This window comes from Canis aureus, chromosome 3 (genome assembly GCF_053574225.1).
Source record: "Canis aureus isolate CA01 chromosome 3, VMU_Caureus_v.1.0, whole genome shotgun sequence".
Lineage (NCBI taxonomy): Eukaryota > Metazoa > Chordata > Mammalia > Carnivora > Canidae > Canis > Canis aureus.
This window is the reverse complement of record NC_135613.1, coordinates 72,521,752-72,538,418: the sequence shown is the minus strand read 5'-3', so window position 1 is coordinate 72,538,418 and position 16,667 is coordinate 72,521,752. Positions and strand designations below refer to the sequence as shown.

At 42.1% G+C, this 16,667-nt stretch overlaps 1 protein-coding gene across 9 annotated transcripts in view; it reads left to right on the top strand.

The window, feature by feature from the left end:
* The window catches only part of SIK3 (SIK family kinase 3), a 245,268-nt gene that overhangs the window by 197,322 nt on the left and 31,279 nt on the right, over positions 1-16,667 (top strand). For all 9 annotated transcript variants that reach the window (XM_077893645.1, XM_077893651.1, XM_077893649.1 and 6 more), the window contains exons 7-8: positions 15,809-15,927; positions 16,454-16,564. In XM_077893645.1, coding sequence (XP_077749771.1) covers positions 15,809-15,927; positions 16,454-16,564 — 230 coding nt within the window. The remainder of the gene's footprint in view (positions 1-15,808; positions 15,928-16,453; positions 16,565-16,667) is intronic.

The following is a 16,667-nucleotide window of genomic DNA, read 5'->3' as shown; positions in this document are numbered from 1 at the left end:
AGGTGTGCCAGAGGGTCTGCCGTTCTAGAAAATAAGGGAAAAGGTGTTTAAGGAAGAGAGACTGAGGAATTGCCAGGTGAGAGATGAGTGGGAGCTGAACATGGGAAGCAGGAATGTGACGAACAGAGATGACATTGGAGGATGGTTTTGGTGGAGGGGCCGGAGGACAAACCTAATTCATGTGGCTACAACAGAAAAGGAATGGAGGCAAAATAGCAAAAAGAAATAGGCACAGCTATCCCCAATTTTACTATAAAAGGAAGCAGAGCCTGGGGCCAGCGGATTGCTCTGGCCAGTCACCAGTGATCCTGTCATCATCCACTGGGTGTCCTTGGTGCTTATCTTCATGACTGTCCAGCAGCACTTAGCACCGACCCACTCCTTACTTTTCTTTCTTTTAAAAAAAATAAATAAATAAACTTTTTTTTTTAGGGCAGCTTTAGGTTCACAACAAAAATGAACAGAAAGTGCAGCCAGTTCCCATATACCGATGTTCCCTCACACTCGTAGCCTTACTCATGATCGGTATCCCACACCAAAGTAGAATATTTGTTATATTCAGTCATCCTACATCAACACTACATCAGATTATCATCCAAAGGCCATAGTTTACATTAGCCCTCACCCTTGGTGTGCATTCTGTGGGTTTACACAAATATATGATGACATGTATCCACTATTATACTATCATACAGAATAGTTTCACTGCCCTAAAAATCTTCTGCACCTGTTGACCCACTCCCCCAACCTCTGGTAACCACCGATCATTTTATGGTCCCCCTAGTTTTACCTTTTCTAGAATGTCATATATAGTAGTTGGAATCCTACAGTATGTATAGTCTTATTTCATTTAGTAATATCCACATAAGGTTCCTCTCTGGCTTTTCAGGGCTTGATTGCTCATTTCTTTTTAATGTTGTTTTATCCCATTTATCCATTTACCCTCTGGACATCGTGGTTGCTTCCACATTTGGACAGTGATGAATAAAGCTGCTGTAAACTCCATGTACAGGTTTTTGGTGTGGACATACATCTTCACCTTCTTTGGCTAAATACCAGGAAGTATGGTTGCTGGATAAAATGGAAGAATATGTTTAATTTTGTAAGAACTGCCAAGCTGTCAAGGTAGCCGCAGCATTTTACATTCCCACCAACAGTGAGAGTTCCCAAGAGTTCCTGAGCTCTGCATCCTGGCCAGTATTTTATATTTTGCTTTGGAGTTTTGCTGTGCTAATAGATGCATAGTGGTTTCTTATTACTTTAATTTGCAGTTATCTAATGATGCATAATGATGAGCATCTTTTCATATGTGTATTTACCATCTGTCTGTCTTTTGGTGACTTGTCTGTTCAAGTGTTTGGCCCATTTTTTAATCAGGTTGTGTGTTTTCTTATCTTGGAGTCACTCCCCACTTTCTGAAACACTTTTTTCTCACTGTTTCTCAGACACTACATTCTCCAGTTTTCCTCCTGTGTCTGTGGATGCACCTTCTCAGTCATCTCTGCCAGATTGCTTTTTCTCTGTTCACCCTTGAAGTTTTTTTCTTTTTATACCATCTTTCTGAGCCATCTTACAGCCATGGCTTCATTGAGGACTGTGATGTTCAGTCCCCTATTAACGCTCAGTTAACTCTCTGGCCCAGACCTCTTCTCTGAGATGAAGGATGACCTAGCCAACCCATTGCTACTGATCAACTTCACTTTTATGTCTTGAATTCACATCAATAGAAACATTTCAAAACTGACTAACTCTCCCCTCCCTATCCTTGGTTGCCTATCCTAGTGAATGAATGGCAGGCGTTACCATGTGAGCAAGGCAGAAACTAGCCTGATTGCTCTGTCTCACTGTTGTCACAGCTGATCAGTTACCAGATCATGTCCATTCAGCCCTCCTTTCATGTAGCTACTTCTATAATGGCTCTTGCCTAGGAGAAAAAATAGCCAACTAGTGGGTTTCTGGCTCTCGTCTTGTCCTTCCCTGATCCATTCTCCACATGCTGTATGAAGAATCTTTCTAAAATAAACAACACACACGCGCACAGATCTGATCATACCATTTTTCAGCTTAAACTTTTCAGTGGTTTGCTTCTGAAATGGTTTGCCTCTAGGCTAAAGTTCATTTCTTAATGTGGCAGGGCCTCTGACTTTTAAACATTTTGACCATGACCGCAGTAAAAAATGTTTCATGCTGTGACCTGAAACCTGCACATATCCATACTCCTGAACAGAAGTTGCTTTTTAAAAACAAAACTTGCCTTCATTATATGCAGTACACTCCAATATATTTTGTTCTGTTACATTAAAAACTACTGATTAGGAGATCCCTGGGTGGCTCAATGGTTTGGCCCCTGCCTTCGGCCCAGGGCATGGTCCTGGAGTCCCGGGATCGAGTACCACATCAGGCTCCCTGCATGGAGCCTGCTTCTCCCTCTGCCTGTGTCTCTGCCTCTCTCTCTGTGTCTCTCATGAATAAATAAATAAAATATTTTTAAAAACCCCTACTGATTATAACTTACTCTATTGATGTCATGACTGCTGTTTGAAAAACAGTGGTCTAGGAATACCTTATGACCTGATGCCTACCATCTCTGCAGCCCCAGCTCCCCTTCTCTACCTGGTCAGCCTGACTTCCTCCCACTTCCCGGAACAAGTGATGTTCTGTGGAGCGGTTCCCTTTGCCCAGAATACTTCTTCCTCCTCCAGCCCGACTCCACCCACTCCTGTATTCTTGAATAAGAAACTCACATGCTAGAAAAAGAATCAAGATAATTTCTACCAGTCTTCAGATCTCTGGGCTATTTTTTTTTAAATCATGAGACTTACCAAACTTTTTATTGTAATTACTTCTTTTATTGTACATCTTCCACACCAGACTGAGCTTAGAGAAATATAGATAAAGTGTGTTTCTTCACAGTTGTCTAGAGCCTAGCATAGTATCTGGCATGTAGCAGGACTTAGTAAATAGTAAGTAGATAGTAAATAGAATGCTATTTAAAATCTTTCAATGGTTTGCATTTACACTTAGAATGAAGTTCAAAAAGCCATTATCATGATGGGCAACAAGGTATAGCCGTGATTGGCCTGCCTCTTTCATCTCATTTCCTGCTACTGTTCACCACAGGTTCTGAGCACCAGTCACAGAGGCATCCTCAGTTTCTCAGACTCACCAAGCACACACATTCCTGTTCCCTCAAATATCCATATGGCTTACTTCCTCATTTTACTTGAAGTTTCTGTTTAAAAGTCCCCTCAGAGAGGCCATTCCCAACTACCCTTCATTATTCTCTTTCGAACTCCACTTCATTTTTTACATGGCATGTACCAGTGCCTGACTTCATTTATTTATTGTGTCCCTATTCCATGTGCCCACTGCCTCTTGACTGTAGTAAACTTTTGTTTTTGTTCACTGCTCAGTTTATTCCCAGGGCTTAGGAAAGTGCCTGCGTTCTAGTGGCACTCAGTATTTGTTAAATGAATGAACAAATGCCTGTGTAGTTTCATTAAAATGCTAATTATTAAAACTCTCCCAGAATGTACATTCGTTTTCAAATAATAACAGTAATAGTGATTTACATTTCTTTAGAACTTTCAAGTTCACAAAGTATTTCCTATACTTGATCTAATTTGAGCTGGATAACTGTACTCTCTGGGATTGGTATTGATACATACTATTTTAGCATTTTGCCATTGAAGTTTAAAGAAATTATTTGACTTGCCTAAAGCCACACAGTTAATAAATGACTAACATAGTCATTTATTCAGTGTTTGTTTGACGACACCACACTGTTGCAAAGAAAGGGCCAGATAAACAAACCACTTCCTCTGCTTTTCCAGTGTCCACAGTATTTCCTGTGAGCAGCTTGGATTCCCCCTGCCCTCCACCCCTGTCCCCTTGCATCATGGCAAAAGATGGGTACTCCAGCCTTACCAGAGCTGGCTTCAGATAGTGGATGCTGGTAAAAAAAGCCTATCATGCTATCAACGACATTTATCTATTAGTGCCTAGAAATAAACCACATAGCATTTTAACTACTTAGAAAGAACTAATATTTATAATAAAATTTAACACAAAAGTTTAAAGACTCAGAGAATGTCAATCTTATTACCCTAATTGTGCTTACTTTTTCGTCTTAGACAAGTAATTTCGTAAGTTGGAATAAGCATTTTCATAAAATGAAGTACAGAGAATGAGAAACCACCAGTCTAGGAAATGAGTAGACAGTTCTGTGTTAGCCATCTGAGCTTTCCTGCCATCGGGGACACACCTGTTTGGCCGTGCCTAACACCACAGCCCTAAACCCCAAGGCCCAGCAGACAGTGCCGTCATAAGGACAAGGCATAGGAGCAAAGGAACTCATATAGCTGCCTAATCTTTTCCTAGCTCAGACCTCATAGTACCATAAAGTTTCAAGTTCACATGAAGGAAACCTCCAGGCTGTCTCCAAGTTCCTTCTCTGCTTACACCTCTAGTTTCTGGGCACGGTGGCCCCTCAGCAGAGCTAGAGTGAACTCTGAGGCTGGAGCTAGCTACTTTCCAGCTGTGAGCTCGGCTCTTCCTGTGCTGCAGCAGATACGGGATTGAAGAAAGTCCTGAAGAGCCAGATCTTTTCTTTTCTCAGGCTGGTGTCATAGACTTGAGCCTAGTTGATCCATTTTTCTGCCTAGAGGATTTAGATGCTCCAGCAGAGCTGCTGTTCTCTAAATTAGCACTTGGGAGGCCAAACGCATAAGGCCACACCATCTCTAGCTGCTTCTAACGGAGTTGAATTCCAGAATATCTGCAGCTGTGTGGGTCCATGCTGTACAGATGGACACAGTTAGTTCAAGAATTCTAAACTCTCTGTTGTCAGTAATGTGTGGAATGAAGCGTCCTCACAGCTAGTGGATATTTCTGTGCCTCGCCTTGTGTGTTTGATATAGGCTTCCTTCCACCAACATCCCGAGATCCATTAAAGACCTGATTCCAAGTTGGAAGATAGTGGTATATTTAAAAGATGATTTTTTCGAGGCTGAACAATTTTGTACTACCTAGTTTTATAATTAGCGTGTATGTCTTCCCCTCTCCCCTAGAATATAAGCTCCTTTATATCAGAACTGTATTCTGTGCATCATCATCTCCCATAAAACCTGACAGCACCTGGTATTGGTATAAACATGCAGTAATTATTTCTTGGTGAAAAACTGAATTATCACTCCCTCCCTAGAATCTTTCTTACATCAAACTCTTGGGTTTTATTATTAAACAGATAGGCAATTCACTCATGATCCAAATTATTCACTGGTTTTAGGTGCTTTTGTTATATATATGGCTTCTAGTTTTAAAAAGGTTTTGATCTGTTATGGATTTGACTTTCTACATCTCAAGTGAAATAAGTTTGGTCTAGACCAGTGTTTTTGGATTAAAATTCTGAGAGCATCCTGGAGTGGTTAGGTAAAAACTTTGAGCCTAAACTAGAGAAGAATTAAAAATTGAAACTTGGTGGGTTTTGAGCTGTTACAGAAGATGAGACCTCACCTGACCACAGGTGTTGATGGGTGCCTTCTCTGACTCCCCCTCCCACTGAAGGAAGCCAACAACTTAAATTTTTTGAGCACCAAACTCATTAACTACCAGTATGTTTTTTTTTTTTTTTAATGCAAACTTTATTCATGAGAGACACAGAGCGGCAGAGATATAGACAGAGAGAGAAGCAGGCTCCTCAAAGGGAGCCCGATGTGGGACTTGGTCCTGGAACTCCAGGATCAGGCCCTAAGCTGAAGGTAGATGCTAAGCTGCTAAGCCACCCAGACATCCCATCAGTATGTTTTTTAAAACCTCCAGATGTCTATTTCTTAAAGCCTAGTTTGTCTTATTCACCAATTATACTACCTGATAGCAAATATTGTAAGATCAGTCATTCATTTAACTGAAAGAAAATTAATTTACAGTGGAAAAACTGCCATGACAATGAGTGCAGAGAGATCTCATGTGGACAATATTTTTGAGTCCTTATTGATTAGACTTCAGTGTGCATTAATTAATTGTAATACTGCGTAAGCATTTTATCACTGGGAACACAAGACCCAGGCTTCCATAATGCTTCTGATGGAGACTGTACTATGCAGCTTCTGCCAAAAAGCTTGTACTCTGATGCAAGTATCTCTGCCCTGATTGGCTTACTCATCAAGAACCACACAGCATCTTGCTTGGCTAAAAGCACTTTGTATAAAGGTGATGGGACAGGAGATTACAGTAGCTTACTGCCTTATTTATTACTGCCCCTTGTAAGCAGACTGTCTCTGAGCTTATGGCAGCCCAACGGAGGAAAAATAGAGAAAGGGGGAAAATTCTAAGTGGAAGGACTCCAGAGATTTGGGTAATACTTAACATTTATTGAACACTTTCAATGGGCCAGGCACTGTTGCATTAACTTGTTTTATATTTGGAACTACCCTATGAAGTAGGCTACTCTGTCATTTGATAGACAGGAAAATCAAGACGTGATGGACTCCAAATCCCACAGCTAGGAAGGGGCAGAGCTGAGATTGAGACACTAGCAGTCTGGCTTCAGAAACCACCTGTCTTTGATCGTATTTTAATTCTCAAGAAATACCTGCCAAGTTATTTCAAGTATCAAGAAAATCCTGAAATAGCTATCTTTGTCCATCAACATCAATTATGTACTGAAAACAGAATATCCACTATCTATTGGACTGTGGAGCAAAACTAAGCCAGAATTGTATTCTACTCTAAGGATTGATAGTAGGACTTGAAAACATACTCAAATAGTGTTAGAACAGTACAGGCAACACCATTCTTTTTAAAAAATGTGAACTTCAAGTTGGACAGCTTCTAGTAGAACATAGTAGCCTGCCGAGGTCTCTTCCGCATCGGGGCTGGAGGTCTTTAAGCCAGCACTCGTGATCTCTGAATCTTACTTCCAAAGTATCACAGCCACCTAGAAAAAATAGAAAACAAGAAACATTCAAGAAATAGGTGTTATTTTTCTAATAAATGGAGAGAGGTGACCAGATACTTGTTTTCTTCTCAGTCTATCTAAGGCTGATAAACTATTAAAAACCAAAGAGAAAAATCTCTCAGCCTAAGTTTATTCATTCACCATGAGAAGCTTTTCTCACCAGCCCCATCTTTATTGGTTCAGTCATGCCAAGCCACGTTCCCTTGGCCTCTGTGTTCCCCCAGGAAGCATCTCACAAGGTTTAGTTATAAGACGCTTTATTTTTATGCCAGAACATTCTGATAATAATTTGCAGAAACCAGTGCTGTTGAGATTTGTATTTAAATCAAGAACTCTCCATTTCCTTGTCTGTTCTCTTACTGTTGGACCATCCTTCTAGGAATTTTACTGAATACTTCAGTACTGGGACTCCCAGTTTTCTTTCCCCTAAAGAACTGAAAGCAAATGATTTTGAAACAAGATTTTTTACCCTTCTCAGTGCCATTCTAACACAGGAGGAGCTGATCTCAATGCTTGTTTTTTAATGAGTCAAATCTTATTACAGCCAACACTCCTGAAGATTAAGTTCAGTATAGTTAATTCCAAGATTATGTGTTTTCTTTGGTTGTGTAAAACTGTGGTATTGACTAGTACTTTCAATAACCCCCCTTAATTAGCTAACTTGCAAGTTGGAAATGTGTATATATTTCTGTCATGACAGTAACGTATCATAATTGAATTTATAAAGTACATGTCTTCCAATCCGACAGCAACATTGTTCCAGCACTGTCTAATATAACAAAGTTTCATTGCAACGACAAAAAAACCCCTGTATTTTGTGTGATTGTATTTAACATTTATAGTCTCTGAATGCATCTGTAAGTCTAGCACATTCAGTGCATGTTATTTATACATAGAAATGTCTTGTTTCAAGACCATTTGTCTACTTTGTTTAGATTTTAAAATAGTTACTATGTAAAGTAGCCTTGACCTTAGGTGACAGCTGACAATGACAGGGTTTCCTTGGGTGTATTTAAAAAACATCATTTCTGGAGCTTAGTCTACAGGCTGAGTGAGGATCCCTAACTCTGGCCAGCTTCTTACCAAAGGAAGATATCTTGGCAAAAACCCCTCTGATGTGTTTTTGATTGACTTTTTAATTATTTCTATAGGATCATGATGCTACAAAATAGTCACACTGTTTTAGCCATGATTATGACTAGACAAGGACATGGTGGCAGATTATATTTTCTTTTCATTAAGAAGAACAGCATGTTTGGTGCATGATTTTCCTTTTGGGAAAATGCAGGTGGGATTAAAGAGGAGCTATGAGACATAGACATTCATGAAGTCCAGAACATATACACAAGGGCACAGACTCTTATTGGTGCCATACTGCTCCATCCAGAGATTGTCATTGAGGACCATTCATCTGTTGCCTGCTCTCATGGTATCTGTTCTTCCCCAGACTGCTCCCCGAGCTAGGCAAGGTGAATGGGTAACAGAATATTATTAAGGTTATTTGTTTTCCAGGAATCTCTATTAGAGATTTTAATAGCCAACTTATTTTTGCTTCCTTTCTGGATTTTGAGATTGGAGAAGAAATAGACCCCTCTTTGAAATTTGAATTGCTTGGGAATTAAGTATTTTAAGAAGTTTGTTAACCTTATTGAAAATAACTCTTTGGAATTACCTTTGAACACACCTAGTATCAACTGGAATGTTACTCACATGAGACACCAGACCGTACCCTTCTTCCAAGCACCTGGAAGGAACAAGAATTTCCTGACCAATTGCCCCTTCCTTGCATTCTCCCCATGCCTCCTGGCACACAAATGTCTTCTGTTTCCTCAGCTCAGAGCAGTTTTATGTGGTCAGAAAGAATCTATGACTCAATTCCTTTCAGACCACTCCTCTGCCCACAGAGCCGAAAATGATTGCTTTGCCATGTCCTCATCCTTTGGCATCACATGAAGGACCTAAGGGACAATTGCCATTCGCTCCATCATAGGATCAGCCTGAAGATGCTGATGACTCAGTTCCCCAGATTTCTGCCCACTTCTTCTCTTCTGTGGCGCCTTGATTGAGGAACCCTGTTGTTTCTGGCCTTCCGTCTGCCACCATCAGCACCAACAGCCTGCTGTGTCCCCTGGGTTCGCTCTTCGCTGGTGCATTTAATACTCACCCTGATGTCTGTGCCTTCTCAGTTCCTCGCAGTGCAACCTACTATCCCCCTTAACATTGTCTTTAGCTAGTTTGTAGCCCACTTTTTTCTGAACATGGCTTGTAGGTGGCTCTAGGGCGATGGAACCTGGGAGATTATATGGCATTTGATCATCAGAAAAGGAAAATCCATTTGCTTTGCTTTTTTTTCTTTAAGATTTTATTTATTTATTTGAGGGGAGGGAAAGAGAGAGAGAGAGCACACATGGAGGGAGAGGGAGAAGCAGACTCCCCACTGAGCGAAAGCCAAATCCAGAAGCTTGGATCTCAGGTCCAAGACCCTGAGATCATGACCTGAGCCAGAGGCAGATACTTAACCAACTGAGCCATCCAGACACCCTTTGATTTGCTTTTTAAAAGATATGCTAGCTACTACATAAAACATCCAGAATTAATTTATTTTAGGTGCTATATGGGTTACAGACTCTGGCTTTGGAGTAAGACTGACCAGAATTTGTATCCTGGCCCTAATCTCTTTCTCAGGTCAAGTTTCTTAACTTCTCTGATTTTTAATTTTTTTATCTATAAAATAAGTGGGTGTGATGGTAATAGGGGTTGGTGTGTGAATTAATGCTTAATTAGCTTGAAGGGGTTAGTACTCTGCCTAGCATATAAATGTTCAATAAATGTTAGTAATTATTATTAAGTAATATTTTTGAAGGAATTACTCTATTAATCTTTCATTAGCTCTTTCCCTATGTTGTGTTTTTGCTCTTTTCTGTCTCACTCTCTGTTAACATGGTAAGGATATATTACTAATACTTTCAATCAAATCCACAGGGTTTATGGAGAAGACTTATCTGCTAAGAGTTGTTTTGGTTTTTTTGCAACATAATCTTGATGCTAAGGCTTTGCCCACATGCAGATATGTATTTCGCCCCAAGTGGTAATCTGATTTACAGATTATTCTGTATTTTGCCTCAGAAAAGATCAGTGAGTAAGTACCACTGTGTGAGGCAGAGAACTCTAAAGCTACGAGGGCAAGCCCTGGAAACTGTCTGATCTGGGCTTTTGCCCCCACACACTGCCACATCCCAGTTTTCTGTAAAAGGATAGTTGTGTGGTTTTCCTGGTTGGAAGCAAGGAAAAGGCTTACTCTGTTGTGGATTCTTAGGAACCGCTGAGGAACGTTTGAAGGAATTGTAGCAGCATGCCATCCAGTACTTCTCTCACTGGCCTCTGGAGAGCGTGTTAGCCTATCAGGTGTTGTGGTGGGCACCAGGGTACACAGCTTAGGCTGACACAGTCTCTGTCCTTACGGGACTCTCTGTCTTCCTCACGTGATGCTGGGAGCCCTTCTGATGACTCTCAAACGTCAGCTTCTGATTGAATGCTAATGATAATAAGTGATTATCTAGTGATAATAAGTACACCATTTCCCAGGACAGATCATTCCCTTTTCACAGTTATGTGGTTTTCAGAGCTGGAGGGGACCGAGGAGTTCATCCTATCCAGGATATTGTTTCTGGACTTAACTTTGCAAGTGAACTCTTATTCAGAACACTGATCTATAAAATGCATAAAATTAGCCATGCCACAGGTATGGCCCTGCCCACTGGACAGTCGCTCTCGCTTCCCCAAGGGGCCCCTCCTCAGATCCCTAACACTCTGACCCAGGAATATGGATCAACTCTAACAATTAGAAAGATTTGTCCTAAGTTGAATTTATTATGTTCTAATGATCTCAAATTCAGGCCCCTGGAACAGCATAGTATAAATTCCCTTTGTTTTCTTTATAAGAAGCCTCCCCATAGTTGAAGAACACCCAGTATGCCCCTAGCTGCTGACCTATACCTTCTCTTCTCCAAGATAAATCTGCCTCCTGGCCTTTAACCTATCTTCAGGGCCATGGTCTCAAACTTTGAGTCTGGAAATTCTGAAATTGCTCATTTCTCCTTGTGGCCTGGAAACTGGAGACCAAACTCCTGTCAACTTGTCTTTGGTGAATCTGAAGTTGGGTTTTAATTCCCCTTCCTCATCCTTTACTTCTCCCCATCTCTGCCCCCGACCCAGGCCAAATGCTTTCTAACTCTTAAAAGAAAAACTGTTTATCATCAAGTTTCAACAAGAAAAAAGGTGTTGAAGACCTGGCCCTCTTAGATGGAATTACACGGGTGGTCTCAATGCAATTCCCATTTTAGGGCCTGGCCTTATGGCAGTTCTGTCTCTCCAGAGCCTTCCAAAGGCCTGTCAGCGCCACAGGGCAGGGCCCGCCCGAGCTGTGCATCCTCTAGTTAGCATTCTGGTGGCAGATCAAGTTTCAGGGCCGTGGCGATCTGCACTGCAGAGACTGCCTGGCGTCGTGTGCGGAGCAGATGAAAGCGGCGTCTGAAGTAGCTGCTGGCTCCTCTGGCACATGCAGGCAGAGCACACTATTCCTGCACGGCCCAAAGCGCTTCGGTTTCATGCCCTAGCAGAGGGAGGGAACCAGGGATCGGCTATTGCCGAAGTGAAAATAGAGTCCTTGGCAATTGGAAAAGTTGATGCATGTAGCCTTTCATCTGAGGCCCTAGCTTCCTCCCATTCATTTGAATTGACTGTCCCGTGGTTGCTTTGTGGTATTGGGTTGGGAGCATCGATTACCTTTGTTTTCACCCTGTGTCCATATTTTATGTAAAATGGTGTGTTCAAATCTAGCTTGAGTTTAATTTCATGAGCTATGTAGGACACTTAGGAAGTATGAGTTGATGATAATATCTGGCTTTCTGCATTTTGTCATATTTTACCATCTGTGCAACACATGGAAAGCGTGAGATTTCTTTCCTTTGCATGCAGGATATTATGGAGGCCATACAGGATAGAAACTTATCTCCTAGGTATTGTCACTGCCACCAGGAGACCTTAACCTGGGACCTGTAGACATCAGGGGAATCAATGGCATGGTTTGGGGGGCCCCTTGAACAGAAATTACGTGCAAATTTTTGTGTATAAATGCTTTTTTTCAAAGATTTTATTCACCTATTTGAGATAGAGTGAGAGAGCACACACGAGCAGGGAGAAGTGTCAGAAGGAGAGGAGGACACTGACTCCCTGCTGAGCAGGAGCCCGATGCTGGGCTCCATTCCAGGACCCCAAGATCATGATCTGAGCTGAAGGCAGACGCTTCACCAACTGAGCCACTCAGGCATCCCTTTATGTATAAATTCTTGTTTGTGTTTTTCTGGAGAGTTTTCAAGGCATCTGAAACCAAATCATGATTAAGGATCACTGAATAAAGATTTCAGATCCTAAAATCAAACTAGCTACATCTTCTAAGCAAGGCTTATTATATTGGTGTTCATTTCTTTTGTTTTTAAGGAAATTGCCTTGAAAATCCTGTTTTAAAGCAGCCTGTAACTGAACGTCATTCTGCCTTGGTCATCTGATTGAGGACTGACGTGGTTACCTTTTATACACTAACATGCTGTGTGGGAATTGAAAGAAAACAGAAGGGCGCCATCTAGAGGCTCCAACAAAATTCTCACCACCTTCCAACCAGCCCCAGACCTCCTCTGTACCTGGGGGTCTTTAGTACTACAACTAAACAACTTTTTAAAGTAGGCTCCATGCGCCCACGTGGAACCCAACATAGGGTTTGACCTCATGACCCTGAGATAAATACTTGAGCTGAGACCAAGAGTCGGATGCTTTATCAACTGAGCCACCCAGGCACCCCAGTTGTAGTAACTTCTTAAATTAGGAACATTTTCAGAGATCCCTGGGTGGCTCAGCGGTTTAGCGCCTGCCTTTGGCCCAGGGCGCGATCCTGGAGTCCCGGGATCGAGTCCTGCGTCGGGCTCCCGGAGTGGAGCCTGCTTCTCCCTCTGCCTGTGTCTCTGCCTCTCTCTCTGTCTCTCGTGAATAAATGAATAAAATCTTTTTTTTTTAAGTAAGAATAAATTTAAAATTGAGTACATTGTCTTAATTACTCTTTGTATCCCTTTTCATACAGTGATTTAGAATGGTGTTTGCCACATGTTACAGAAACTGTAGGGTTGCAGAGCTGAATTCACTCTGGAAAAATAGATCAAACAGGATTTATGTCCACATGAGGATGTATTAAGGTTAGTCAGGAGCCTTCCTCTCCAGCACCAGCCCTGACATTACTTTGCAATGTTGAGCACATTCACTTGCTTCTTTTATTCAGGGGCCTAATAATAGAAGCTAATTTAGGGTTGTTGGGAAGAGTAAATGAAATAAAGTTGTTAAGCACAGTGCCTTAGACATAAAAAGTCTTTTAAAATTAGCACTGATTGGTTACTGCTATCATCACTGGCCAGTTTTATTTTCAAGACCAATGTCCTGAAATGGAAATAGTTTTAAAACCTGTATCTTACAGAGAATTCTATAGTCTTTTTTTAAGTATCTGTTTTTTAAATTGAAACCTAACTGACATACAACACTGTGGTAGCAGGCGTACCACATGATTCAGCATATATATATATGTGTGTGTGTATGTGTATGTATATATATATGTGTGTGTGTGTGTATATATACATATATTTTGCAGCATGATCGTCGCAAAAATCTAGCTACCATCCACCTGTGGCCATGTGACGTCATACTGTCATTAACTGCATTCCCAATGCTGTACGTTGCTTCCTCCTTATTTATTTTATAACTGGAAATGTGTGCCTTTTAGTTCCCTTCCCCAATTCCTCCACCTGCTCACCCCCACCTCAGAATTTTAGAGTTTTAAAAAGCAGTTTCACAATCTTTTATTAGAGTTTCAATAAATATTTATTCATATACTCAGCAGCTATCGATTGGGCTCCTACAAGGTATGATGGTGAGGTATGATCATCTCTGGTATTGAAGGTTTGGTACCGGAAATATCGGTGAGAGAGACACAGGCCTTACATTGTGGTGGGGAAGCTAGACAATAAAGAAGTAAATCAGGTGGCTTCAAAAGAAGTCGTTTGTGTGGAGGAAATTCATGTGGTAGAAGAGAGGGTGATCGGGAGCCCACTTTAGATTGACGAGGTGGGAAGAGCTTTCTGAGGAAGTGGCATTTAAGTTCTCTCCTGAGTGACAAAGAGCTGCCACGTGAGGGTCTGAGGAGCAGCAAGTGGAAAGGCCACCAGTGGGAGTGTGCTAAGCGTGTGCAGTCCAGAGAGAATGTCGGTGTCGCTGGAGCTCTGTGAGCCAGAGGGAGTGTGGCAGGAGGTGAGGCCAGAGGAAGAGACATGGGCCTGTGGGCCAGGGACTTTGGACTTCGTTCTCTGGGTTGTGGGAAGAGATTGGAGAGTTGTAGGCAAGGTGGTATGAACCTAGATTTTTGTTTTAGAAGCATACCCTTTGCTTCTCCATGGAGAACAGATTGTAAAGGAGCAAGAGTAGAAGCAGAAAGACTGGCTAGGAAACTTTTGCAGTAGTCTAAGCAAGAGATGATACTGGCTTAGATGTCAAATTAGTGGCTAGGGGTTTGAATCCTGCCCACGGCTCTGCACAGTCCAGAGGCAGCATAGCGCGTGGTTAAGGGCAGCAGCTAAAGCGTCAGACTGTGTGGTTTGAAATCTGACTTCCATGTGATCTTGGACACATTTTTTTGGCTTCTCTGTGCCTCTTTTTTACCATCTCTAAATGGCAGTGATGATGGTACCTTCCCTCTAGGGTTGATGTGAGGTGTAAGAGAGAGAAGAGTAATTGTTAAATGCTCCAAAGAGTGTAAGTACTGCTTGCTCTTATCATCGCTGCTGCCTCTGACACAAGTACTACTCCTTCATCATCCTCAGTACCCCCAGTTTACACCTGAGAAAATTTAGAGTGGTTTTGAAATCAGAATATGGAATTCTCTATTGTGAATCCATCGTATGTTCTGTAACATAGTATGTAGTATGAGCCATTGAAGAATATTGATGGGAATCTCTATAGCTCAGATCCCAGTTGTATGCACCTGTCAGTGTTTAAATACATGTGGAAAAATGATAAATAAGGGTAGCAGCAGAGTCCCAGTGTGTGGTAGGGAGGCATCCTGTGTTTCTCTATCCCACACGTTGGACCATCAAAAATTTAAATTCTGAGGTTTGAAGAGAGCTCTGGACACCCAAGTCAGAAGCATTTGTATCTCATAGTAATATGTATAGGAAGGTAGAACTCAATGTTTTGAGGACGTTGCAAGATACCAAATCTCTTTAGAGGACAATTTTTTTTTTTTAAGATTTATGTATTTATTTGAGAGAGAGAGAAAACACGTGCATGCAAGTACACAAGCGGGAGGGGTAGGGAGAGGGAGAGAAAATCTCAAGCAACCTCTAAGCTGAGGATGGAGACCCATGTGAGGCTTGATCCCATAACCCAGAGATCAGGACCTGAGCTGAAGTCAGGTCGAGTCAGACACGTAACCAACTGCGCCACCTAGGTACCCCAAGAGGAGATTCAGTTTTTCATTAATTGCATTAAATGGGGCTGTACATAATATAAATAAATGAGACCCATGGATCATCCCCTAAACTGTCTGGTCAGACTTTTAACAAAGGTATTAACCCAACTTTTCTTCTCTTTCTTGCCTTTGCCCAGTCCCTTGTGGAATAAGTAGTGACACCAGTAATAAGGAGCAAAAGAGAGAAATGAGAAGCAAGGTGCCAGAGAGTCCCTCTGCTTGCCTTGCCTCGGCCACACTGGTATGCCCCTTCCCAAGATTGAGGGCAGCCCGTTTGTCTGTTGCAGAGTGTGAGCACCTGATCCGCCACATGCTGGTGTTAGACCCAAACAAGCGCCTCTCAATGGAGCAGATCTGCAAGCACAAGTGGATGAAGCTAGGGGACACCGATCCCAACTTTGACAGGGTGAGCTGAGTCCTGCGTGCCTCAGGGAACTCCTCTCAGAGCTCCGGCTATCTCTTGATGTAATGAGATTGTAGTCAGGCCAGGAAAAGGGCGGGTGCTTTGGACAAACCGTGGTGTGTTACTGATGAAGCCAGGGAAGCAAGCAAGAGGGAATTGTAAACCAGCTGAGTTGTTGGTAGTGTTCCCAGTTGCCTACACTGGTCCCCAAATCATAATCCCTCCTTGGCTTTGGAAACCGTATAGCGCACATTTCTGTAGCTCCCCAACCATGGGGCTAGCTCCTTCCTCTTGTCGCTGTGTGTTCAGTTCAGTGGCTTTTGTGACATACCTTTCTTTAAGCCATTGTGGCCATTGCAGAGGACCTCAGCAAAGTGGGGACCTTTGCCTATGGCGTGAATACCTAGGACTTTTGTGCTGAGGCTTTGTCTGAGGCTCGGGACATGGAACAGCTAGTTCTTATATCTGATCTGCCATCCCAATGTGGTTAATCAGGGCTTTGATAGTTTGCCTCTTTTTAATGTCACAGTTAATAACCGAATGCCAGCAGCTGAAGGAAGAAAGACAGATAGACCCCCTGAATGAGGACGTCCTCTTGGCCATGGAGGACATGGGACTGGACAGAGAGCGGACACTACAGGTATCTCTCAGGGCGTGGAGGGCAAAGCAAGGGGTAACCATATTTCCTCTGCCCAGCCTCTCCTGCTTTTTCTCCCTCCTGGGAACTTTAGTCTTTTCATTTT